The sequence below is a fragment of the Achroia grisella genome, unplaced genomic scaffold (genome assembly GCF_030625045.1).
Source record: "Achroia grisella isolate CSIRO2021 unplaced genomic scaffold, CSIRO_AGI_Agris_v1 utg558, whole genome shotgun sequence".
Lineage (NCBI taxonomy): Eukaryota > Metazoa > Arthropoda > Insecta > Lepidoptera > Pyralidae > Achroia > Achroia grisella.
The window spans coordinates 784,383-811,614 of NW_026712938.1; the positions used below are offsets into that span (position 1 = coordinate 784,383).

The 27,232-nt window shown below is 31.1% G+C and overlaps 1 protein-coding gene across 1 annotated transcript in view; it reads left to right on the top strand.

The window, feature by feature from the left end:
* Positions 1 to 19,180: 19,180 nt before the first annotated feature.
* LOC131848470 (uncharacterized) overlaps positions 19,181 to 27,232 on the top strand; it is a 95,139-nt gene continuing 87,087 nt past the window's right edge. Inside the window, exons 1-12 of the mRNA XM_059198347.1 lie at positions 19,181 to 19,242; positions 19,846 to 20,047; positions 20,675 to 20,779; positions 20,853 to 20,969; positions 21,071 to 21,202; positions 22,073 to 22,188; positions 22,517 to 22,766; positions 23,319 to 23,584; positions 23,661 to 24,396; positions 25,037 to 26,206; positions 26,374 to 26,583; positions 26,701 to 26,994. Of these exons, the coding sequence (XP_059054330.1) occupies positions 19,186 to 19,242; positions 19,846 to 20,047; positions 20,675 to 20,779; positions 20,853 to 20,969; positions 21,071 to 21,202; positions 22,073 to 22,188; positions 22,517 to 22,766; positions 23,319 to 23,584; positions 23,661 to 24,396; positions 25,037 to 26,206; positions 26,374 to 26,583; positions 26,701 to 26,994 (3,655 nt within the window). The 5' untranslated portion in view covers positions 19,181 to 19,185. The remainder of the gene's footprint in view (positions 19,243 to 19,845; positions 20,048 to 20,674; positions 20,780 to 20,852; positions 20,970 to 21,070; positions 21,203 to 22,072; positions 22,189 to 22,516; positions 22,767 to 23,318; positions 23,585 to 23,660; positions 24,397 to 25,036; positions 26,207 to 26,373; positions 26,584 to 26,700; positions 26,995 to 27,232) is intronic.

Sequence of the window (27,232 nt, forward strand, 5' to 3'; positions counted from 1 at the left end):
CTATTCATCCCACAAATTGAATGAACACGTTGTAGATTAATGTGTAGATACAATAACCTTACATTCATATTAAATATATATTTACATATTGTGACTATATTATATTAATTGGTGACATTGCGTAAGAATCGAAACCCGCGTTTAAGAATTGGTAATCGTATTACAAAACGAGTCGGTCGGTTTCACTAGATAGCACTTGATGTGAGGTTATATAAGTTGTACATCTCCTTATTGGGATAGTAAACCGATTTCCTTTAAGCTGCATCCTGCAATACTTAGTTATCTTGCTAGTACGTGATGCAATATGTTTTGCTAGGTATATCTGTGTAGGCAATATAATCTATGTAAAATATAAATAATTATAATCGATAAATTAAAAATATTAATATTTGTTAGGAATATGTTAATATATTTCGATTTTTCATAATAATCAGCATTTAATTACTATTAAAACTGCTAATATTTTTTTATTTTATTTCATAAAACATTTTCTATATTCACAATACATAATGCGAGAATTTCGTGTAAAGCTAATTTATAAGCGTCTATATTTACTCGTAATAACTGTCACGTTACACTCTACACTTTTTCTGATTTCTTCTAAATGATGTCAACTACAAAGTATTTTATTACATCCTGTGGCTAAAGCAATATGGACTGAGGAATGACGTCACAAATTGATTTTATACACGATTTTAAGCGAATCTGGACCTCCACGTTTTAAGTTTGTTTGCTTCATATTTTCAGTTCTATTTCGTAGGCATATCGCTATTTAAAATGAAGTAATCAAATATATATCATAATTAAATCACAATTTGCTTTGTTTTGGGTCGTAAGTTGTTGTTGTTGTTGTTATTCACTTAAAGTGAGTTATTGTACTTCTAGAGACTTCATATTTTTCTTATATAATTTAGAAATCTGTTAGTAATACATAAATTACGCTTTATTCAGATCATGCTATCTATCAATAACGACGATAAGTTGGAGCATATATTTAACTCACCAACAAAAGGGGTAGATTCTTTTATTGTACGGTAACATTGTATGCATGCAATAGTATATGTAAGGTAAAAGCACTAATGCCCGACACTGAACTAAAAGATGACACTTTCGAAAAAAATCTTTTCTATTAAGAAAACTAATCATTTAAGTAACACCACTACTGGTATTAAAGATACCTAGGGTAATTTATGATACGTTGTCAAAAGCTTGCATACATTGTCAAGCACATTTCAAAACGGCGTCAATTTACAACAAACAATATGAGCAGGTTGATAATAAGTGCGTAATTCTTAGCGTTTTTCTTAAGGCGACTGACTTTTAATACGTATGATTTTGTCTTATATATATGTGATTATTGGCTATTGTTGGTTTCGATATTATAAATGTATGAAATTATTGATCTATTAGAACTATTTCCTTGTTGTTTTGGCTTGTTTTTTTTATGAATTTGAAGTGGTGTTTACTATTAGTACCACAAATCAAACAAAACCTAAAAGATGACATGTGTGTCTTCAATTAGGGTTACATCGAACTGATTTTGTTAGCTTATTTTAATGCAAATTTAGCCTTTACGTTTTAAAACTAATGTTTATATCTGAGTTTCGTTTATTTTACACTATTCTAACTATAAGTAGACAGTGTCAACTATTAGGGTATACTAGGTGTCAACTATTAGGTATCCATTAATTTCAAATTAAAGTTCGAGTACAATGCCTCCAGTAAAGGGTCTGATGTTTCGATACTCCGAAGAAAATATGGAAGCAGCTATATAAGAATGCAGGCGGGACGTTCCGACAGCGGAGAAGAAATTCGGAGTCCCCGAGTAACTTTGATAAACAAAGTCAAGGGAAAGACCTATTAGACGTAAAATGGGAAGAAGGTGTTACGTGACCGAAGCGGTGAAAAAATACTCGTAACATGGGCAAAAGCTATGGTCAAACAAGGGTTCCCAATACGAAAAGATAACTTACAAGATAGTGCTAAGAAAATAGTTCAAGACCTTAAGATAGTAAAATAGAATCCAAGAACGGTAGACCAGGGAAGAGACAACAGCTGTTTAAAGCGTCACCCTGACCTTATAACAAGGTAAATTTGACAGCCTACAGAGCATCTGTAATGATATTTCAAATAAAAAATTGGTTTCAAGAAATTGGCACTTACCTAAATAGTAATAATCATAGAGATATTCTTAATGCACCTCAGCGAGTTTATAACATGGACGAGACTACTTTCTTCGTGAACCCCAAAGGAATAAGGTCCTAGTATCAATAGTTTAGATTTGAATAGTTTAAAGTACTTAATATCATCATCATCATCATCCCAGCCTGGAAGACATCCATTCTGGGCAAAGGCCTCCCCCAAAATGCCAAAATCTAATTACTTTTGACAAGCAATATGGCTAAATATTGATTTTCTGACAATTATATTTTTATGTTATTTGATTTGATTATATTTTGTTGCTAATTTAATAATTTTAAAGCGCAGGCTGTGCTCGGTATTCATTTTAAAGTATTTTTATTTATTTGTTTTGATGAAACACATAATATTAGAGTGATCTTATATATGTCTACTATTAGTTCCAATTGATGTCTATTTTTGGTGGATTTGATTTTTGATGCTGTCATCTTTTAGTGTCTACGACAAACCTAAGAAGAATATTATTCTTAGTTAAAAATATGTTAGTTTTAAAACATCTTACATGAAAAAGTTAATTTGTAAAAGTTGCTCTAACAGTAAAAAAAATTGTAACTAGTTTTTTGATAAATACATTTGTATTTTTGAGCATGAAGTTTGGTTTGTCCTTAATGTGTCTAGCATTAGTGCTTTTACCTTAATAAAATGGGACGAATTCAGAGATAATTCAGATTACATTCTCAGGTTACAGCTGTATAATTATCGGCAATCAAATCAAGACCAAAATGGAAATTTATTAAATTATTAATAGACTTTACGAAGGAGGCGTACTTAATTAGTCGATTTTTTATACGATTGTAAGGCTGTAAGTAACATGTAGTAATAAGTAGTATAAAACAATTGATTACCTCCACTCTTACATTATTTGAGCGATATTACATGAAACCAAATAGATTTTACTCTTTGTATAGAATTAAAAGTGTTTAATTTCGTATTCCTATCATTTTATCAAGATAAAAATCAGTTATAAAAAAATTTAAATAATAATCTCAGTTCAGTATTAAGCTGTGGTAGTTACTGAATGGTATTATATTAAATTTATTATAAAAAGTAATAAATGTTATTGCCGGTTAGAACCCCATTTCACAATTTTCTAAAGAAAAGAGTTCAACGAGCGCAAATTTTCAATAAAATCTGTCATAAAGAAGTCAACCGGCTATGGAACCTATTTCAGCTATTAAAGTATGTTTGTTTTGCTAAATGAAGTAGAAATTTTGTCATTTGAGCGAAATTCTCAGATATAATGTATGTATTAACTAACAATAATGGGTGTAATATTATTATTACGTGAATGTTAGAAATCACTATTTATATTTTACGATTTTGTTTCTTGTACTTCATTTATCGTATAATTATAGTTAATTTCTTCATTAAATTTTATTCTTAATTATCGTACTTTCTTTATTTTGAAGTTAAAATGATCGATTTAAAGGTTTCAGGCGTATTATGCACACACATATTTTATTTCATATGCTAATGGAATACCTGTGCTAAGCAGTTTTTAAAATAAACGATGTCAAACGCATAATTTATATTTAATGTATGCAAACAGATCTTCAATATTTAATTTGGCGGAAATATTTCAAAGTTGACATACTTAATGAGATATATTTTTATTGATTATATTTTGCGAAACTTTCATAATACAATATGTGTAGATATTCAATAATGTATATTTAAAGATGTGTTTCATACGTTTAAATTATAAAACAATTGAAATTTTGTATTGAAATATCTAAGGTTAAAATATCGTTATTTCCATATACTATTTATCCACCCGAAACCCAGTTATATATACTATGTAGCACTGTTAATATGTTCTAAAACAGGGACTATTATTATATTATTTCAGTTGACTAAAGTGAAACAATATGCGAAGTTAATTAAAAATAAACTTTACATGACACAAATGCGGGTAACTACATTATCTGTAGGTATATGTCCACTTATCTGACTGACATACATTACACGGTTACATAGTAAATACATAGTATGTAAAGATAAATATTAAGTTCTACAAAACAAAATAATGTAATGGCGGCAATATGTTGTGTTTCATCTTTTTTATCAGTTTCATCTTCACAAACTTTCTCATTTCACTTTGCCTTTTATTATTTTTTTATATATATGTATCTTTCTATTTAAGCAGTTTACATTCTAATACAAGTTTTTATATTCAGTAATGCAATTATTTACCAACACAGATTTTTAATTTTTTTTCAATTTTAACTTTGATTTAAACGAACAAACATTTTGTTATAGTAAAGATTTTTTATCCACTACTTGGTAATAATGCGGCTCTCCCTACGTAAATTCGGGAAACCTATATGTTTGTTTAGGATATGACATTTCCAAAAAAACCCCAATATCTCACTTTCAACCCTCAATTTTCGCGTGAAATAGTAAGATCTATCTATTGTTACAAAACTATCGTTTATATATATGTACTACCGGTAGAGAATGCACTGGTTTGTATTTATGTGTTGTTTGCTTAATATCATGTTCAATATAGGTATCTATAATTACTTGTCAATAAATTACTAGTAATTACTTGTAAAAAAATCAATGGAAGTATTAAGCTTATTCAAATGAGATGTCAAGATGTCGACTTACTTTTACTTTCAAAAACTGTGCGTAGGAGTCGATACAACTTTTGATTTCGGTCATATTATATACCAGACACTTTTTCTATTAGTGGTAATAGTAAAGCAATTTGTTCAATATTAATATTTATTTAGATATTGTTCAATTATCAATAGAGATCATAGTTCAGTATTACTAGCCATTTAGGTCTTTCTACTTGCGCCTCTCTGTGAAATATCTAAGAAATCCAGTATACATATAAATCACTAAAATTTGTTATTTATTTTGGAATTTATGATTTAAAATGCATTCTCAGATCACAATTTCATGTGTCTACTACATAGTCTCCAATTTAATATATATATACTGAAATATTGTTTTCAGTAGCATATACCTAAATTAATCAGTAACTAAAATTTGCTAGGCTTGCTTTTTAGTTTATTTTAAAATGTCATGTCATTTATCACAAGACTATTGTACTCAATAGGAGGTTGTGTTTGTATAGAGTTTATATGGCATGTTTATATGGAGGAAAATGCCTAATTTTTAGTACATTAACCTCAGTAGGAAAGAGAAGGTATTTAAATAGTTACAAGAAACATGACGCATGATTACTTCTTTTAACTAAAAAAATCCATCAAAGTTAGGGACACTTTCTTAAGAACATTCTCCATTAAGCTCCCTGCTCTTGCAGCTTGTTTTAGACATTAAAATTGTATATATTTAAAGAAAAGTTACTTAGTTTTAGTATACGACGAAGATATACTTAATATAGAAATCATGTAAGCCAAGAATACATTAGGTAGTCAAATCACTATGACATTACGTGACGTATTCGTCAGCCTTGGTCATAGTTTTCCATAAATGAATATTTAGCCAACAATAATGTTGGTATTAGGCAAAGGTTTTTGTCTTCTATGGGTATTATACTGTCTATTGTGTTACTTGTCTGGGATAATTATAGAAGAAGTTTTCACTACAATGTTTTTTATTGTAGTTGCCATGGCAACATTTAACGTTCAAATTGACCGAGGTAGACTTTGTAAAAAGAAGTTTGCGTGGGTACATCAGTCTTACCCATTTCAGATGCCAGCAACTTGATTTGTAAGGTGTGTTTCAATTGTAAGATGAGTAAAGGCAAAAAAATAAATTACAAAATAACGGGTATGACATCTTAGACCTCCAGAATGGCATCGCATGAGTAGTATCGTGGGCGTCACATGATCAATGACATGGTGCTTTTGATGTGCATAGTCGATGGCTATAACTAATCATCACGTGTGTCATCAGTTTGTTTGCCGTTATAATAATATAAAAAAAGATTTAAAATACGACATGTGTATGTCATAGTATATGTACGTGTGGATACCCTCTTAATGTATACAGTTAGGTATCCATACGTGACTGTAGTTCACATAACCTTTTCAAAACAGTTTTAACTATGGTCTAATAATAAGTATAACTACTGTAGTAATGCTACTTAAAGTTACAATATTTTTGCTTTTATATACAGTATGAATGATTAAAAGTGAAAACAATTATCACGATATAAAACAATGAATATGAGTATAACAAAAAGCAGATTATGCGTAGGTACCCTGAGGTTGCGCCCAAGCGTAGCGCCACTAAACAAACGCTTGTTCCAAGGTTCCTTTGTTCTTAATGCAATCTATTCCCACAAAGTCGTTCGTGGTAATCAACGAACGGATCAAGAAGGTTTTTTTTAACATTTCGAAATAGATAGGTACTATTATTGTATTGTCTTCAGATTTCACACGCCATCTTGAATTCAAACTTGGCATTGTTACCTAAAATATTCTATCTAGTTTTAATAAATAAATATATTCATTATTGAAAAATACATTAAAACTAGTCATAAATTATAAATAATTGAATTAATAATTAACTAATTACTTTGAAAGAATATATTATAAATATCTATTTTTTACATTCATAAAAACATTCCACAAACAGAGTTTAATTTACTTTATTATAGTATTCTGGCAGTTCATTGAAAATAAAAAAAAAAATCGCAAAAGAAACAAATCGAAAGTAGAAGATATATAAACAATATGATGCAATTACGTGTTGTAAGTATATTATAACCTATTTGAGTTTTACTCACAATATAAATGAAATTGTCAACTATACCTACTAGTGAACTCTGGGAGTGTTAAAGGTAAAAGCAACAGGTAGTCAGGATCGTAATTATGGTGCAGATGGCGCTACACCGCACCTGTCAATAGAGCGCGGACCACGGGCGTTTGCCTACTGGCCCGTTATGTCATTCCGTAATACTACTCTACCGCTGGGACCCATTTCATGTTCTCACGCATAAGTCATCAAACTCTTAATGTTATTTATCCGACCGTTGACGAAAAGAGGTTAAAGTTTTTTAGGCAAATGTAAAAATATGCCGGAATTTTGTTGCGGAACGTTTTTTATATCGTTTTTATATCCTAAACTTTAATGGATTTTAATGAAGAGTTATTGTAATAATTTTAGATAGAGTTATCAGTAGTAATATATTTATAAAATAAATGGCCTCTGTCAAAATTTGCAATTATTATGTTACTTTCTTTGTTCTGTTGCTTTATTTATACTGAAAACAATTTAAGATAGAAGGATACGGTGATGTTGAGAATTGACAGTGGCGAAATTATCCCAAACATGAATTTATTTCACTCAATATATACCTATATAGTCTTTTGGCTAACATATTATAAGTAACTTACATATAATAAATTTAATGTTAGACATAGACACCTAAATAAGTAAACAATGTTAAGAAACTGACTTTTAAAACTATATTATGTAGAGTTTCATGACAGTTCTCCTCAATTTAATCTATATACAAAACTGGACGGTAATAAAAAAAATATTAATACAAAAAACTTCATGTTCATAAGCGCCTAAAATATTCTTCTTAAATAAATGATTTCTATTTTGATTTACTGAAATAACATTACTCAATCAGATTTCTTGATCAATTGAGAGTTATAATGATATGAGTAAAAGCCTTCGTAGGAGAATCCTATCTGTGATAATGGTAATGTGATTGGAGTTTTTCTGTCAGTTTTATGACGCTAAATAAAAGATTCACAATGTCAATATATGTATTTTATTATGTTTACCTACATGGATGGTAACGTTTTTCCTTCAAATAACAAACAGCAATATTCTTAGACAAACTAACCTTTATTTAAGAGTACACAAATCTATTTAGCCACACATGAAAATTATTGATTTATTATAAATAATGATTGAATATTTTTTGTTGCTATATACCATATTATTTCATTTAAAGTTACTCATTTAAGTTCATTTTAAATAATACTTAATGACTGATGGTACTTTGGTATTAAGTTTACATTTTTGCTTGGCAAAAACAGCATATATAATTAGTAAAGTAAAAAGTCTATTTGATGATAGGTTTTGTTATATCGCTATACTTCAATCACCATTTAAGTTGAGATAAGTACTGCATTATGTAACTAATTGTAATCAATTATTGTCTTTGGTTTTGCAAAGAGACTATGTTTGAAGTGCCTTTTGATAGGCATTAGACTGATGTTGCAACTAAAATTAAAATAGTTGGAATTGAAGTTTTAATAATTAGAAATTCGATTTCAACTAGTTTAATTTTATTATATTTTAACTTTGTGATATATTTGTATTTATAGTAGTGCCCTTTCTATTATAGTTACGATACATTGCAGTGTTTCAGAAGGTATTCAGTAGTAACTACAATTCTTGTATATCGTGTCAACCTTGTAATCAATTACTTGAACTGTCTGTGTCAATTGTCCATAAAGTTTAATTGTTGAAAAAATATATAATTAAATATTATGCACTAAAATAATGTCATAACTATATACAATACAAAAAAATTGTCAGATAGACATATGTACTTATATATATGCAGATTTACTGATTTAGTCTTAAGTTAAAATAATATTATAAAAGTAAACTAGAGAATTCAATGTTGAAAATGAATAATCTTGAGATCAACTCTAAATCGCCAGCAAAATGATTAATGAAAATTGGCGTAAGATAAAATACAAAATATATCGACAAATTGTGAATCCTTCTCGATTTAAATTAAAAACCGTTTAAGAAATAAAATTATCTTTAGCCTGTTACTTTTACTATAGATAACAAAGCCGTAGTTTTTAGGATAGTGAGATAAAAAATTATATTCACATTTTTTGTTTGGTTGTGTAATCAAGATAATAAATAGCACGACATCAATACAATAGTCGCAATGGACAACAATGGCCTGCTTGGATATTCCCGACGCGAGTGATGTGCCATGCAGTGTCGACCTGTCACTAGTAGGGTTGACAAGTTTTGTGTAAGTAGCGTTCGCAATTCATCCATATACCCGGTTCCTTATACACTAGAGAAACGAGATTGAGTGATAAATAGACCTCGCTTATATTACATATATCAAACACATATATGTAATTTAGGTAGATTATATTTTGTCAGTATTTATTTTCGTTGTATTTTATAATAGTAAAAAGCATACTGTATTTCATCATAAAGACATTGTTAATGCCAAAGTACACAGCATTATTCACACACAGATACACATATAATAACATTATGAAATATTATATAAAAATTAAAATAAACTAATATACCTACATTTCTGACAGACAGACGGAATGAAACCTCTTGAAAAGCATTGAAGAAGATCTGATCGATCTTCGACAATCGACGAAAATATTATGGATTGTCTTGTTGATAATATTTCACTACCATAGATACAATTTCCAACAACAACAGTCGTATTTTATTTAGGGCTAAATATTAAACTTCTAGAATATCTTGATATTGAACATAGTAATGTGCATTATCTAATCCTAAATAACTATATTAAACAATGAAATGAAATAAATTATACTATACAATAGACGTCTTGTATATATCTTGTTTAAATAATATCTTTTGTAAAGATAAAATAAAAGTTGATAGCCCTAAACGAATTCACCGGAACTTTGTCGGACGTTGCATGAATTTACATTCTTTTATTGTTAGCGATACACGAAGCAGTATTTGAAATTAATTGAACGTGCCATTTAATATTATTTTATGAAACCAATGTACTTAACTGTATGTTAAATTGCTCAGTTTAAGATAAATAGTGGTAAATATAATGAATATTGCCACATATTTCCAATTAGTTGGGGGGCTTAGTTGCCCTAAACGCAATTATTTTACGGACTAGCCATAAATCAGCGTTTAGCAAAGACTGTTTTTAGTAGAGTTACGACGGTGTTTGTTCTAAAATCATTTTATCAGGATTTGTAATCATTTTTTCGAAAGTTAAATATTATCAAGTAGATGACTCATTTGATGGATAGCGGTAACGGTTGACTATAGACATGTATAGCACAACGATTATCACAGAATAGATTGCCTGTTCCGCCCACGTATTACCACTCTTAAGGACTAAGTTATTACTCTAGTCACGTAAGCTATAAAAGACAAACAACTATAAAAGATAGGAGTTGCAGATACATATTATATTGTAGTTGGGTAAAATTGAGGAGAATCCAAATTCAAAGCTGAAAATATTTATATATGCTTGAACGTTCGTAGGACTAAAATATTAACGTTCACTAATATATTGTAATTTGGTCAGTACATCTTCACGATTTTATTACAGCCGTCCAGCTGTTTTGTAAGAAGTATTTCGGTTGACGGGAGAGATCTCCCGATCAACCAACTTTACTAAGTTGCAGGACAAGATCGCATGACATCATAGTATAACAGAATAGCAAGGCATTTGTGGTGTCGTATACTAATATGATGTCCGTTGTGCTGTTCATGTATTTAATCGATTTACCATTAGGTGGGTCGTCAGTTTATTTGTCATTCCAATTATCTATATAAATAGAAGTAACACCTCTTGTAATATTGTAGGAATGCAAGCATATTCGAACCTATATTTGTTCAGTACCTGAATGGAACCATTATAATTTTATATTTTTATACAATATAAACAACATCTTTAATATTATATAAAATCAAGTTTTCCAAAGTCTAGATTATCACCACAAGTATTTCCTTCCTGTAAATCAAGATGAACTACATTATTTGAAGGAAGTGGCTAACTCCACATGAGAAATAATTTTCACTTTTGAATATGGTACATAATGGTAATAATAAATATAAAGTACGTCTCGCATCATGGTTCTACTAAGTAATTACACGACATGTCCAAAATTTTTACTACCTCAGTCCATAGCAATGGGAATGCATGTGCGTGGAATACCACCAGTGTATTTTTTTAGTTTGGAAATTCTGTATGTAAAATGTCTAGAGGCAATGGTTATTAAAAAGTTGCATTAACAACAGACTGCTTTACAAGTACGTCTAAATTTCCATTTTAGTTACTTACTTCTTTACCATATATACGAAATGTGAATCTGATAACAATAAATTATTCTGTCATAGGTAATGTGACTAACATATTGTATAACATGCAAATTGATTAATCACATACGTACCGTTTAACGGCCGAGAATACCGCAGTTTAATGGCAAATACATGATTCACTTTACAATTACAATACGTACGTATATGGCAAGTGACAATGCAATCGCTTTGGTAACAGTTGATCTGTACCGCTAGCATTACTACTGGTACCGTTTCGTTCGTAGCGATAGCGCCACCGCTCACTTAAAATCATTATTATAGATGATATCGCTGCAATTTTATGTTCGCTTCGATATCACGATCGTATAGGACTTGTTCTTTGTAATGCGTGAAATTATTTGTCTTAAGCGACTCATTTATCGGTAGAGGAATCGAATAAAGTTCATGAAACTGGGTTTAAAAAAACAAATTTCATTAGATTTTTGTCGCAGTAATAGTCATAAGAAATCTTTTAATTCCATGGGTAGTTACTGAGGACAATTTTCTTAATACTTACTTAGGTTGACAAGTATGCTGGTGTAGGAGTTCCACGTATCTACTACATCACCTGCCTTCTGTCCGCGGAATCGATTCCCTTTAATATTATTTGTACTCGTTTCAAATATAAATGTTTTTGAAAGATGTTATTACTTTACAATCAGGTAAGAAATGTATATATATACATATAAATTATTATAAAAAAATTAAAGATGACGAATAACAGACACAGATATTCTAAAAATTATTAGTATAGATAATCGCGGATACATTCGAATCTTATTTTACTAATATTCCATTAATTACGACACGGTGAAGATTTTATCTTCCCCGTCTGCTGCTGAAACTTTACTAACAGACAATGTTAGCAAGTCATCAGCTGTATTTAACTTTAGACACACAACATCAGTAGAAATAATGAAAATATTTAAACAGCTAAATAATAAAAAAACAGAGGATCTATGGGGTATATCTGTTAAAATACTGGATAGTATAATGGAAATTATTGCGCCGTCTCTTGCTTTTATTTTTAATAAATGTATAGATGATGGTAAATTTCCTAATATAATGAAAATTAGTAAAATCATACCACTTTTTAAATCTGGAGACGGGACTGACCCAATAAATTATAGACATATATCCATACTCCCAGCTCTCAGTAATTTGCTCAGACACATATTTGCTGCATGGGAAAATAAAATGTATGCGATAGGTGTTTTTTGTGACTTTTCTAAGGCTTTTGATTGCGTTGATCATAACACATTATTGAAAAAACTTGCTTTTTAAGGCGTCAAAGACAACGCTTTAAATTTAATAAAATCTTATTTATCAGATAGAATACAGAAAGTAAAGGTTAGCAGCGCTACGTCTGACGGGTCACTTGTGCAAATGGGTGTACCTCAAGGATCTATTCTCGGTCCATTTTTATTCCTAGTATACATAAATGATCTCCCATATGCCATGCAGGATAGATGCGGGATAGTATTATTTGCAGATGATACTTCATTGATTTTTAAAGTTAACAGAATGACTAATAATTATGACGATGTAAATAGTGCTTTGCGGCGTCTCTTGCACTGGTTTTCAACTAACAATCTTATGTTAACAGCTAAAAAAACAAAATGTGTTAATTTTTCTCTGTCTAAAAGTTTTAATACTAATTGCAACATAAAATTAAATGACGAATCTCTTAAATTTATAGAATCTACAGTCTTTCTAGGAATAACATTAGATAATAAAACAGAATGGGGTGCACAAATTCAAAGTCTTGCAGCGAAATTGAGTTCAGCAGCTTTTGCCGTGCGTAAGGTTAGACAGTACACTGATACTGATACTGCTAGATTGGTCTCTTTTAGTTATTTTCATAGTTTACTCTCTTATGGAATATTATTATGGGGTAAAGCAGCAGATATTAAAAATATATTCATATTACAAAAACCTGCCATTCGAGCGATCTACTGTATGAAGAGTCGTGACTCATTAAGAGAGAAATTCAAAGAGGCAAACATTCTCACCGTTGCTTCTCAATTTATATATTCAAATATCCTAGATGTTCATAAAAATCTTGACTTATTTCCAAAAAACAGCAATATTCATAATATTAATACTTATATTGGAATTACCCTTAAATAAATTCAAAACATCTGTTAAATCATATTTACTGAGCAAGGCCTATTATTCACTAAACGATTACTAGAATGACGAGCGTGCATGGCAATAGTTTTCATGTTCGGGATTTTCATTTAATGTTAGACGTAGACACCTATATAAATAACTATTCATTGTTAATTAACTGGATTTAAAAAAAAAAGTAATTCAATTGAGTTTCTTGCCAGTTCTTCTCAATTGGATCTATATACCGAACTGGACGGTAAGGAAAAAAAAATATAATGTAAACTTGACGTTCATAAGCGGCTAAAATGTCCTACATGAATAAATGATTTTTGATTTTGAATTTGAATTGTTTTCCATTTTTCCAAATAATGGTACATATACACTACTACGATTATAGCGACCCGTCCTGGTTTTGCACGGATGTATTATAAATCCTTGTATTTTAGGTTTGTTTTATATTATGAGATGCATGTATTATACATATAAACTTTTCTCTTGAATCACTTTATCTTAATAGATAAAGTGATTCAAGAGAAAAGTTTATATTATTTATTGTGTTATTATTCAGTAATCTGAAAACAGCATCAAAATCCGTTGTGTAATTTAAAAGATATAAGCGAACAGACATCCCTTACTTTGTTTTAAACAGTGTATGTATATAGATTTGCGGTGATAAGATCACTTTTGTATTAGTTAATATTATTAGTTTTTTATTTTATTCATTACCTGTATCTGGTGCAATAAAGAGTACAAGTACAAAAGATAAGAATACAGGTATAAAAAGATATTATATTATTATACAATTAATGTCAATGGCAAATATGCAAAATTCGTAACATTAAACGTAAAATTAACATTCAATTGGATTGGTATAACTTTATCAAAAGAAGACTAAGATCGAAATTCCTATTAGATTTTAAACCGCATTATAACCGTAATGCGTAAGCACGTTGCTCCTTTTTTGTTGACTCTTGAGCGATTGAATCTGCTGTCATGTTGTGATTCAGGGTTATTGTGTCGTTTACCTTCACAGATACAGATACGATACTATCAACTTATTAAAAGTATTCCAAAGAATATGCTATATATATATTATTATAATTGTAGGTACTGTAATAAGAAAAGATAGTAAACATTATATCTATATATATGTGTGACTCATATTTTACAATACATAGCGGTGTCTATCATATTTTAAAATATAAATCAAATGCTGATGATAATTGGTATAACAAAATGTATAACCTAGTTATAAACCTACTTGGTTCCTAATTATTGTATAAAGCGCTTTTTGGAAGTATATTTATTATTAAATATAAAATTAGTCATGATTATCGAGTGACGTAATTAACAAACAATTTGTCTATTGGTTATCCATTACTACGAATTATAATCTGTAATAATAAATCTATTTAAGATTGGACACATAATGTAAAGGGGTTCACACGACAAAAAATTGAATGTACGTACAGTTTTTACTGTACCGTAGTCTGAATAAGAATGAATGTTTTCCAGGCGGACGTTAATAAAATAACTCACAATCATTAATGGATAATCGTTTCTCAAGAGAGAAACTGTTGTGGAAGCATTGTTAGCAGCCTACTTTCTGTAGGAGCACAGCGCCAACGCAGCGATCACTGGCTCCATCGTCATGTGAAAGTGAATGGTGCAAGCAAAGCTCGTACGGACGCATGGACGCATTTTACGCTCGACGTGATACCGCATTCGTACACGCGAATCCGTAGGTTTATTTGTAACTTAATTTCATGACGTAAGATCAATCATACTACAAGTGCATTTTTGATGGGTTATGACTAATACGGATAATTTTAACTTACAGCAGACATATTGATTTTCATTTTTTTTTATTTGTGAACGTAAATGCACTTTCTGTGAATATGTTATAGTCATAACATATTCATTGCTTGTTTAACTGTTCAGTAGCAGAAACTGGGTCATAGTTTGTCAGTCAGATCTTTAGAAATTGTAAATGCAAGTATTACTTACTAATCAGTATTTTTTAATGTTATTTTAATTATTAAGATACCATATGTTTTACAGGTATTTATACAATCTATTTATAATTCTAATTTATATAAACAGTAACATTATTATTTCGTTAATTGAGCACTGTTAACCTTGGTCTCTACAGTAGAGTTGCAGAAGGAACGACCATGAATTACCTATAACACTACCATTGTTTATTCTTATTTATTTTTAACTTGAATTTAGTACTATATGGAAAATTACTTTGGGATGCAAATGTATCCACGATATAAATCATTTTCCCAGCACTAGTGCGATATAAAGGAATACCGTTATTACCGCTAGTATCAGGGTTTCTTTACATTTTACAACATATCCCGTAGTGAGATAAGTAATATCCCAGATTAACACATGAATATTCTTACCTGAATTCATTCGAATAATATTGCGAAATACAGTTTGTAGAATACAGAAGCGAATACGCTACGTAATTACAATCGTCTAGTCCTCAAGATAAAATTACCAGATAATGGGGTTGTTTGGCTGGCTGACTTTTTTTTTTGGGCAAACACTTTTTGATTAGTTTTTTAATTAATGATTTAAACGAGGATACACCACTGCACATCTTATGTGGTTGTAGTCCACTCATGCATAAACGAAATATCTTCTTTGGAAAGTTTACAGTCTATCCTGAGGAGATAAAATCCATCACTCCTAAGAATATCCTTCAATTCTTGTCCTTGACGAGTCTAGGTAGAGAACTTTGAAAAAAGGGCAAACACAATAGATCTATGTCGACCACAGATATAAAGCACCTGAAAGTAGCCTAAATTCCTCAATAATAGAAAATTGTCTGTTTCTCTTGGCAATTACGAGTAGATTAAATAAGTAAAATAAAATTTCATCATTAATTTCATCTATTAAGACAAATTCATGATGATGTCAATGCAGTTAAATATTGTGAATAATAGCATACTTCGCGGAATTAACGAGCATAACTACGTCATAACTTTGTCTATGTAACTTTTTGTGAATTATTACGTAAACTGGTGAGGTCAAATAAGATTGAACAATGTGCACCAGCATCCTTGACATCTTGAAAATATTCGTGACAACAGATTATGTTTTAGTCAATTAATTGCAGTTATGTTAGAGTATTCAATTCCTGTTACTTATAATATTATTTAGATATTTATATAAACAATGTGTACAGTATAGCTAGACATTGGCCAAATGGCTTTTTTAAAAAATGTTATTAATTTCAATTTCTTGCCAGTTCTTCCACATGAATAAATTATATTTGAATTTATATATATGTATATTTAACCATTTTGGCCTGATTTCTATAGAGCTGAATATTAAATATAATAATTTGCTTCAGCTATTAAATAGATTTATGTACTATAAAGTTTTTATACTTCTATAAAATTACCTAAGTACTTAATAGGTCCACTATTAGTCTATATTTTCTATATAATATAACATATATTAAGTATGTTTATCAGTTTATCCATTTGTACAAACTCATTTACAAGGATTTGTCAATTTTTTTCTATACTGTCTTGAAGGCTTTCTGGTAAATTGCATAACATTATAAATTACAACGAAAAAAAAACTGTACGCAAGTAATTTCACGAATTCTTATGTTTGACGGTTACTTTTTTGTTTTTAAATCATACCGAATTTTTACTAATAAAAAAAACGTTATGAATATTTAAATAAAATCTCTATAATAAATAGTTATCATGAGTATCTATATTTTCAATATGGCGAAGGATACTAGAGTAGTTTTTTTCAAGAGTACTATGAAATATACTTAGATATATATCACTCATTGTCAAAATAAATTATACTTAGGTGTATAAAATTTAGTATTATAAGCCAGTGTAATACTAATTCAATCAATACCAGGTCCGTGAAGAAATCAGGAATATAGAAGGAGACTTTTCTTGGCTATTTAATTTATGAACACGCTGGACTAGAAATATAATCTTCATACAAATAATTTTAGGTATTTTTAAATAACTTTTTTTTATTCTGTCAGATTTTTTTTAAAAGGGCATATATAAATAAAAGTTAACAATACCTAGTTGATTAACAAACAAAAAAGACTGTTATTATGGATGAGATAGTCAATAGCATTTCAATTGTCGTTGCTCTAGTGAACGCAACACTTGACACGCCCACATTTCACTATGTATATTTTTAATCTAACGTGTCAGGGAGCGAGCCTACTATCACAGCCATTGCCATATTGTGTAAAAAAAGGTGTAGTGAGAGAAGATTAGTTCCCTAAGCAGCACCCGTTCACGAGTACAACGAACGAGCCTTAACAACAATCCTTAAATAATTAAATGTACATATTTTTATTACAAATTATTATAAACCCTTTCTTTCTTAATTATCATTATAAATTCTTTATTATTTCTATAAACCATTTTTGTTTAATGTGTTAATTGTAGTTTTGGATTTTTTAATCATGCACTAGATGTATATAGATATTTATAATATTAAGCATCTATAATACGAATACAGGTGTATCTGCTTCCAGATTTCGTTATTAAGTCGTTTTTGTTTTATTCAAATTCCTCCTGATTTCAAAAGAACGATATATGATTGCATTGAAATGAAATCAATATTGAAATTAGTTTCAAAAGTAGATCTGTAGAATTCGAGAACAAGATAAACAGTTCTTAAAAATAGAAACCCCCGTTAAACAACTGCTTAGTAAAACTAGTGTTACAATGATTACATTGTTGCATATGACCAATGCTGACCGTATAACTATGATTTAATAAGCCAAAGACCAAATTTACCAACTCCACTCACAGTTACGTGACCTCGCGAAGCAGCCTTCGCCTTTGTCGCGTTGGTAATTATAATAAACGGAAACGTTATTTGCAGATTGTATTCAGACATTCACCCGACAGTACTGTCTACAGTCGTAGGTATAAGCTAGCTCATAAACATGTTACAACTGACTAGTCATTAAACGTAAGTAGTAACGTTAAACTAACGAATCGCACATATTTTTGGGTAAAGAGTCACTAAGATGGATTTTTAAGTAAACAAAATGACTTAGGGACTCCTGATTTCTTCATCTTTTATACTTTATATTTTATATACCATATGACTATCATCGTTATACAATCTTCTTATCACATTTTATTAAGATGCATTGAGCCATTCATGTAAAAAGGTAACAGACAGATTGACAGACATTTACGCTGTTACTTACATTTATTATATTAGTATGGATTGGAGTAAATATTTTTGTACATTTATTATTATGAAGCTCCACAATAAGATAATAAAGTAGTCTTTTATCTACCGCTAATATATACACAAAGCTAATGCAGTATCCTCTGTGCTCTTATAAATTGTTCCACCTGCCAAGTTCACGTTCTTTTATCACTAGCCTTCTAAATATTCAAAGTGCAGGTCTCAATAACTGAAATCGGAACACGATGTCTACATAATATTTGAACGGCGGCAAACCTTTATAATATTTTAATTTGACGGTCTCGGTGATCTAGCGGTTAAGCACACCGCTTCCGATGATTGCGGGTTCGATTTCTCGCAGGGTGTAAACATTTGTATTCATATATATGATTATTTGTATCGGTCTGGGTCTTTTCTATTATGCATATATTCACAAAAAACCTAAGTATTTATATCAGTTGTCATGTTGTTATCCAGGGTTATTTATTTATAACATACACACAAGACATCGACGTTAAGACGGTATGCAAATCCGCTAGACCACCGAGGCGCTCGTAACAATATGAATAAATATTTTTATATATATACATACTTATATTATTTTAATAATGATCAAAATAGGTAATTTATTAATATTATTTTTCATTTGTTACAGAGACCATGCATATAGACAACTTACCGCTTGTGGTTTGGACACTCCTACTAATAACGACACATGTGAGTATTTAGTATTTTTCCTTAACAGTTTTTTTGATACACAAGAAGCGTATTAGTTTATAATGATATTATTACTTACGTTAAATATAATTGTATTGGTACCGTTGCACAATTATAATTTCATGCTTATGATATAGTTTGCATGCATAAATTACTCATAGATATTGTCCTCTATCAATATCAACAATAATTGCATTACATATGTAGTAGGTAAATACGAATATATAGGTACACATGTAAAAAAATATTTTTACATAAGAAGATATTTTTAGTTTTTATATTACAGACACTTGTTAGTTTATGATTACAGACAAAGTTCATGATATATTTTTTAAACTGACAATAATAATAATAAATCAATTAGAGTATAATTGACAATAGATATGTATGTATAATACTTAATTAACGAGATACTAAAAAGCGAACATCTCCTGCTATACCTGGAATAATAATAATCACTTGATTATTATTATTCCATTTCTCTTGATCCTGAATTCGGTTAGTAATTATAAGTTAATAAGGAACGCATATGAACTATACTGGAAACTGATTTTATATATTCCATATTAATGTAAGTATGTAAAGGTAACTCTTGTTCCACAGGTAGCGACACAAAGCCAATATGGAATAGGTTTAGGAATAAAACGAGAAGTATTTTTCTTAAATTTAGAAGACGGCTATTTTGGTTGTCAAGTAAACGAATCAACACAAATATTACAATTATATGAATTATCTAAATTATGCGACGGTGTGCCGGATTGTTTTAAGGCCTCGGACGAACTCAAGTCAGAGTTAAAATGTACAGGTGAGTTTAAAATGATTATATATTTAAAATTGTAACTTGTTGTATTTAAAATTTTTAATGGTTCATCGAAATATTTTTCGAACATATTCCACACGAATAATTTTATGGTAAATAAAGACATTAACCGAAGGAAAAAATGGGCAGGTACGAAATGATGAACAGATAACCAGCATACTTAATTCATACTAATACATAGACTTACTTAATAGTGGTAACGGAAACAGTGGAACAATACAGAATAAATACTCTGACTGTATTTTTTCTGCCCTCAAAAGTAAGCAATAATTTACATTTTCCAAAGCATAAGTTACTTTACGAAACTCCAGGTGTCTACAAACTGACTGTAACTGTCACCACAAGCTCTTATATGTTAAACAAAACACTTGATAGTTAAAAGGCTCAAGGAGCATATCGCATCTGTCAGAAATCGACAACCACATAATTTTGTGATAGCTATAGGTAGCATGGTTTTGTATGTGTACAGATATCGTGAGGGCTGTGTGTTGTGATTAAAAACTTGAAGCACCTACCGATATTGTCATCGCTGTACTCTACATTTAAATATATTACCATACGCTTTGAAAAATCATATTTAACGGATCCTATTAATTATTATTAATATTTTAGATGATTGTACCAAAGAAGATGGCGCGCAGTGTATAAATGGTGCTTGTCTTAACGGTGTGTGCCATTGCAATGATGGTTTTGGTGGTTGTAATTGTCAAGAATCCGGTAATTATTCATTTTTTTCAAGCATATTTATTGAAATATTTGTGAACAATTAAAAAAAACAAATTATTTGCAGATATAAATGAATGCAAAGACAGGCCATGCGATGTATTTGCTCACTGCACAAACACAGTCGGTAGTTTTCAGTGTTCATGTTTCCCAGGCTACGAAGGCGACGGATTCACTTGTAGAGGTACTGTTATGTATAAAATTAGCATATTTCTGATAATTTTATTATTATGTGTATGTGGCATTAGATAATAATTTTGTTTCTTTAATTTTAATATACTACAGATATTAATGAATGTGAAGATCCGACAATAGCCTCGCGTTGCGTACAAAACGCTGAATGCTGTAACCTACCAGCTCATTTTATTTGCAAATGCAATCGAGGTTTTGAAGGTGATGGCGAAGACGAGTGTAGAGGTAATTAGTTTTTTATTAATGAAATATTTTCATATTCTTGACTAAAATATATATAATCAATCACAGATCATTTTAATACATTTTCATATATCATTAATTTTGAAGATATCTTGTTAAAGTTTCTATTTTGTATGTTTATATTGAGTAAATATTTATATATACAATGAAATACATTTTTTTATGTCTCAGTATGTATACTGTGTATGTACAAACAAAATAGAAGTAACATTTAATTATATATTATGCAGAGCTTTTAGTTACTATGGAAGTATGTTTATCAGTTGTCTAGTAAGGCAACTGACAAACTTACTTAAATGTATATGATTTGTATATACTTGCAAAACTAATTTATTCACAGAACAATATAAATATAGGTAAATAATTGTTAATTAAATTAATGTAATACTTATATTGTGTAATTGAACACTGAAATTGGTAAATTGGAGGGTGAGTTAGAGTAGTAAACCGCTACACTACTAGTGTTGTCAAATAATAATGTAAATTAGGCTAAATATGATTCTAAATACAGATCTGATTAAATTTAGAATAGATATAAATAAATAAGTTTAAATTTACAATTTTTCACAAATATAAAAGTATATACGGTGCTTAAATGAGGATATTCATTTTAAAAATTTTCGTCTGTTTGTCTGTTTGTTCTAATGCCAATCTCTGATAGGGTTCACTCTCGCACTCTCACTTAATAGTAATTAACTTTGACATTTATTGTAGAAATTTAATTTATTTTAATAAAAAATTGTGTTAAATTTCACGCGAACGAAATCACGGGTTACAGCTTGAATCAAATAAATTTAACTTGTTTTCTTTTTATATTTTTTTTTATTCTCTAATTCGATGTAATATTTGTAGATATTGATGAATGTCGACGGCCTGGCGCTTGCGGTATTAACGCTGTTTGTCAGAATTATCCAGGAAATTACACTTGCTCATGTCAACTAGGATATACTGGCAATGGATTTGATGGTGTAAGTTATTTATTTCTTATAATTTGATTAGGTGGAAACTTGCTACAAAGTTATTAATAAATTTGATTAGATGTATTTTTTAAACCATATACTTTGTTGCATATGCTACTATCTGATTACCTATGATATTTCACGTACAGTGTTGTATACGAATTGAGAATGTGTAAATAAGTGTTATAGAGAACGCTGGTCTTACAAAATAAGGGCAATATATGATATACTAGGTAATATATGTATGTTATATACACTTCAATTTAGGTTCATTGATATAATCATATTATAATATTAAATTGTGTACTTTCATATAAAAAAATATGAATTTATTTAGTGTATCGACTTGGACGAGTGTGCGAGCGGGGATGTTTGCGGCTCCGGTGCGTTATGCCGTAACATTGAAGGTGGTTTCGAGTGCAGTTGCCCACCTGGCTTCGAGGGCGATCCTCGTATTGCTTGTCACGACCATGATGAGTGCTCACGGGCTGCTTGTGGCCGCAATGCTCACTGCGAAAACCTTCCAGGCGCCTATCGCTGTATTTGTCCTCCTGGTTTTGAAGGCGATCCAGACGAAGAGTGTATTGGTAAGAAACCCAACGTGTGCGACAGTAGGTGTGACGAACGCTAACATATGACTGTCTTTTGTGGTCTAACGCTTTATAACTTAATACTTTATAACAAGGAGGCGCATAACCAACGCGCTAAAAACTACCGTAACAGGTGGCGCGGTAGTTTCACGCTTTCGCTAACCAATCTTTTCATTACATTTTAAACATTTACTGGAAAATGTATTAAATTAAAAAATTTCAGTACCGAGCGTCAACTACGTATATCGGCGGCAACGCATCGATTCTTCGACGACACGTTACTGTACTATTTTGTTGTGTACTCTTCTACTACTTCAGCTACATTTTTTTATGGCAGGCATAATTTGTTCTAATTCAACAATCTGTATCTGCAATGTATTGTTTCTTTTCTATTTCTTCTTATTTAGTGAACTCCTCTAACATTATTGTAGGCATCTGTATTTCTATACTACTCTTCGTAGTGGCTGTCGGCGTACCTACTGCGTGCGTGTGTGAGGTTGACCGCGCAAGCGGCAAATTTAATTAGAACTACGTTGTTTGTTACACCAGACTTGGATGAATGTAAGAGTAGCGAGACTGTGTGCAGCGTTCATGCAGTATGTACCAACACAATTGGCAGTTTCGTGTGTGCGTGCAAAGCCGAATATACAGGAGATGCACGCGCACCTGAGGGTTGCCGCGATGTCAACGAGTGTGAAACCCTTGAACGACCATGTGGTACCCATGCAATTTGCGAAAATGCTGCACCTGGATACAATTGTATATGTCCTCAAGGATATAGAGCTAAGCCTGATCCACAGATAGCTTGCGAACAGGTAATATAATATAACATAGAAAAGTATTAATTTTCTCTTGTACACATTCTTTTCTTAATGGTACTTTTCTTTTCAGGTCGACGTAAACACATTATGTACATCCAACTTTGACTGCACTAATAATGCCGAATGTATTGACAACCAATGTTTTTGCAAGGAGGGATTCAATTCTAAGGGATCTGTTTGTATTGATATCGATGAATGTGATAATAAACAAACAATTTGTGGAGAAAATGCTATTTGTGTCAATACTCTTGGTGGATACAATTGTGAGTGTGGAATTGGATTTATTGGTTCTCCCCCAAAACTAGCATGTCGTGCTCCTTGTGAAGATGTTAAATGTGGCGAGCATGCCTATTGTAAGCCTGATGGTTCAGAAGCATACTGTGTCTGTGAAGACGGGTGGACATTTGATCCAAATGATATAGCAGCTGGATGTATCGATGTCAATGAATGCGACACTTCAATTGAACCTATTGGCCGGTGTGGAACAAACGCACTTTGTTCTAATACTTTGGGCAGTTTTGTTTGCTACTGCCCAGAAGGATATAGTGGCGATGCTTATAAACAATGTTCAGACATTAATGAATGTGAAGTAGACAACGCTTGCGGTATTGGCGCAGACTGTATTAATAAAGATGGCTCTTTTGTATGTGAATGTCCTGATAATACTATACCAGACCCTGACGCCAAAATACGTTGCGCAGAAATATTGACATGTAAGAATGATAATGAATGTCCCGGAAATGCTTTGTGCGATGCTAATTCAAGATGTCTATGTCCAGAACCTAATGTAGGAAATGAATGTCGGCGTAAGTTTATTTGTTTTGTATTATGAAATTATAATATCTTAATATATATAATTCTTCTGTACCTTTATTCGATACCCAATCCTCCTGAAAGGTTGGACCGATTTAAATAAAATATGGTTTGTACATTTCTATATTATTCAATGGGTTTCACAACAAATACAATTAGACCTATTAAGTGGCGCAACTCTCTGCTAGTATCTATATTATATACTAGCTGTTGCCTGCGACTTCGTCTGCATTTCCGTCGTTTTCCGTAGCCCATGTCCTTCCTCACGGTTCAGTGGTTTTGATGTGTTTTAACATTTCCCTTCACTGCTCTGCTCCTATTAATCGTAGCGTGATGAAAGTATACTGTAACCTGCCCAGGAGTATGAAGAATAATTGTACCAAGTTTCGTTAAAATCCGTCGAGTAGTTTTTGTTTCTATAACGAAAATACAGACAGACAAAAATTTTACTGATTGCATTTTTGGCATCAGTATCGATCACTTATCACCCCCTGATCGTTATTTTGGAAATATATTTCATGTACATACATACCTCTCTTCAGATTTATTATAAGTATATAGAAGAAGATAGATATATTAAATGTATAATTTATGTCAATTATTATAAGTATTAATTTTATATTTTTAATCCAGATCCTTGTGAAACCCTCCAATGTGGAAGTAATTCAGAGTGTTTATTGAACGATCAAACTGCGCTGTGTACATGTCGAAGTGGATACACAGGTGATCCTTCATCCAGTGGTTGTCAAGACATTGATGAATGTAAAGTGAATCCTTGTGGCTCAGGAGCTGTATGTAAAAATTTACCTGGACGATTTCAATGCGAGTGTCCTAGTACTTTCAATGGAGATCCCTATATAGATGGCTGTATACCTGGAAAGATGCCAAGTGAATGTAGTAATACCAATCCGTGCCCTCAGGGTGAACAATGTATATTACACGATGGCGAAAATGTTTGCATTTGTTCTCAAGGTTTCATACGCAATAAGGAAACTGGGTTATGTGAAGATATTAATGAATGTACACAACATGGACACTCTCCCTGTGGATTAAATGCTATTTGTAAAAATTTACCAGGTAGCTACGAATGTAAATGTCCTTCAGATTATAGTGGAAATCCTTATAATTTATGTGATATATGTACAGACATAAGTTGCCAATGTCAACTTCCATATAAATTAATTGATGGTAATTGTGTATTATCTGGTTGCTCAAAAGATAAAAAATGCGGAAATGGGGCTGAGTGCATTGTGATATCAGATGAAGTCAGTTATTGTGCTTGTCCTATTGGATACTCTCAAACTTCTGAGAGCGCATGCGAAGATATTAATGAATGTACATCTGGTCAACCTGTTTGCGGATTTGGTGCAGAATGTGTTAACACTGTTGGGTCATACACATGTAAATGTCCTTTTGGATACAGTAAAGATCCGATATCTGGTCATTGTACTTTAAATCAAAAACGTTGCATTTCCGATTCCGATTGTTTTCCCAACGAGAAATGTATACAACCGGGTAAATGTGTCTGTCCCCCACCTTTCTATCTTGATGTTACTGATGGACAGAAATGCAAAAGCCCTTGTGAGCGCTTTACCTGTGGTATTAATGCAAAGTGCACACCTAGTAATCCACCGAGATGCATGTGCATGATTGGCTATGAAGGGGATCCGTATACAGGGTGTACAAATAGAAACGAATGCCACAGTGCTCCATGTGCCTATGGTGCAATATGTCATGACCAAAAGGGAGGATATCAATGTGTCTGTCCTCAAAATATGGTGGGAGATCCATATAAAACGGGCTGTAAGTATAACTTTTACTTTATTGTAATTTATCTAAAGAATATTTATAATGTATAATATTATGAACATAATTAATTCAATAAACACAATTTTCATACACAGCAAATCTGAAGCATTCTAAAGTGTGACTGTTGTACCTATATTTTATTAATTACATTTTAATTTTAGGTTCTGTTGATATGGGACCGTCACAAAAACAGTTGTGCAGTAGCGACAGCGAGTGCCCTAATAATCTAGCTTGTCTGAATCGTACTTGTATATCACCATGCACTAGTGTATCATGTGGAGCCAATGCTTTCTGTGAAGTAGATAATCATGCAGCCTGGTGTCGTTGTAATCCAGGATATACAAAACCAGAAGGTGGAAAATGTATTACAGGTATTAATTATTAATATCTTAAAATTAAGAAACATAATCTATTTTCTGTAAAAAATAATCTATATAGTATTTACGTAAATATATAAAGTGCTACGTAAAAAACGTAATTTTTTTTAGGCTGTGATACTTATTCGTGTGGAAGTGGTGCCCAATGCATAATATCAAAAACTGGCCCAACATGTGTATGTCCTGAAGGAATGGTTGGCAATCCGTTTCCCGGAGGTGCTTGTAGGAGGGATGTTTGTGGACCGGGTGTTCCATGTGAAGAGCCATTAACATGTCTTGCGGGCCGTTGTCGACAGCGTTGCGACGGTATTGTTTGTGGTGTTGGAGCATCTTGTGACGAAGAAAGTGGCAAATGTATTTGTAATGCATTCTTTATTGGAAATCCTGACTTATTGTGTATGCCACGTAAGTGTATAGAATAATTTATCTGATATTTTACTAGTTTAAGAAATAGAGTTACATTATTATTATTAATTAATAATAGATACGAAATCCGTATATACTGCTTTAGTTAATGTAATCTTTTATTAACAATATATTTGCGAAGAATTATGAGCTAAAAACTCTACATCGTATCTACTTGAATTTTAAATATTATATACTATGCTGTAGTACATACATATAGGATATAGGTTTCTATTGT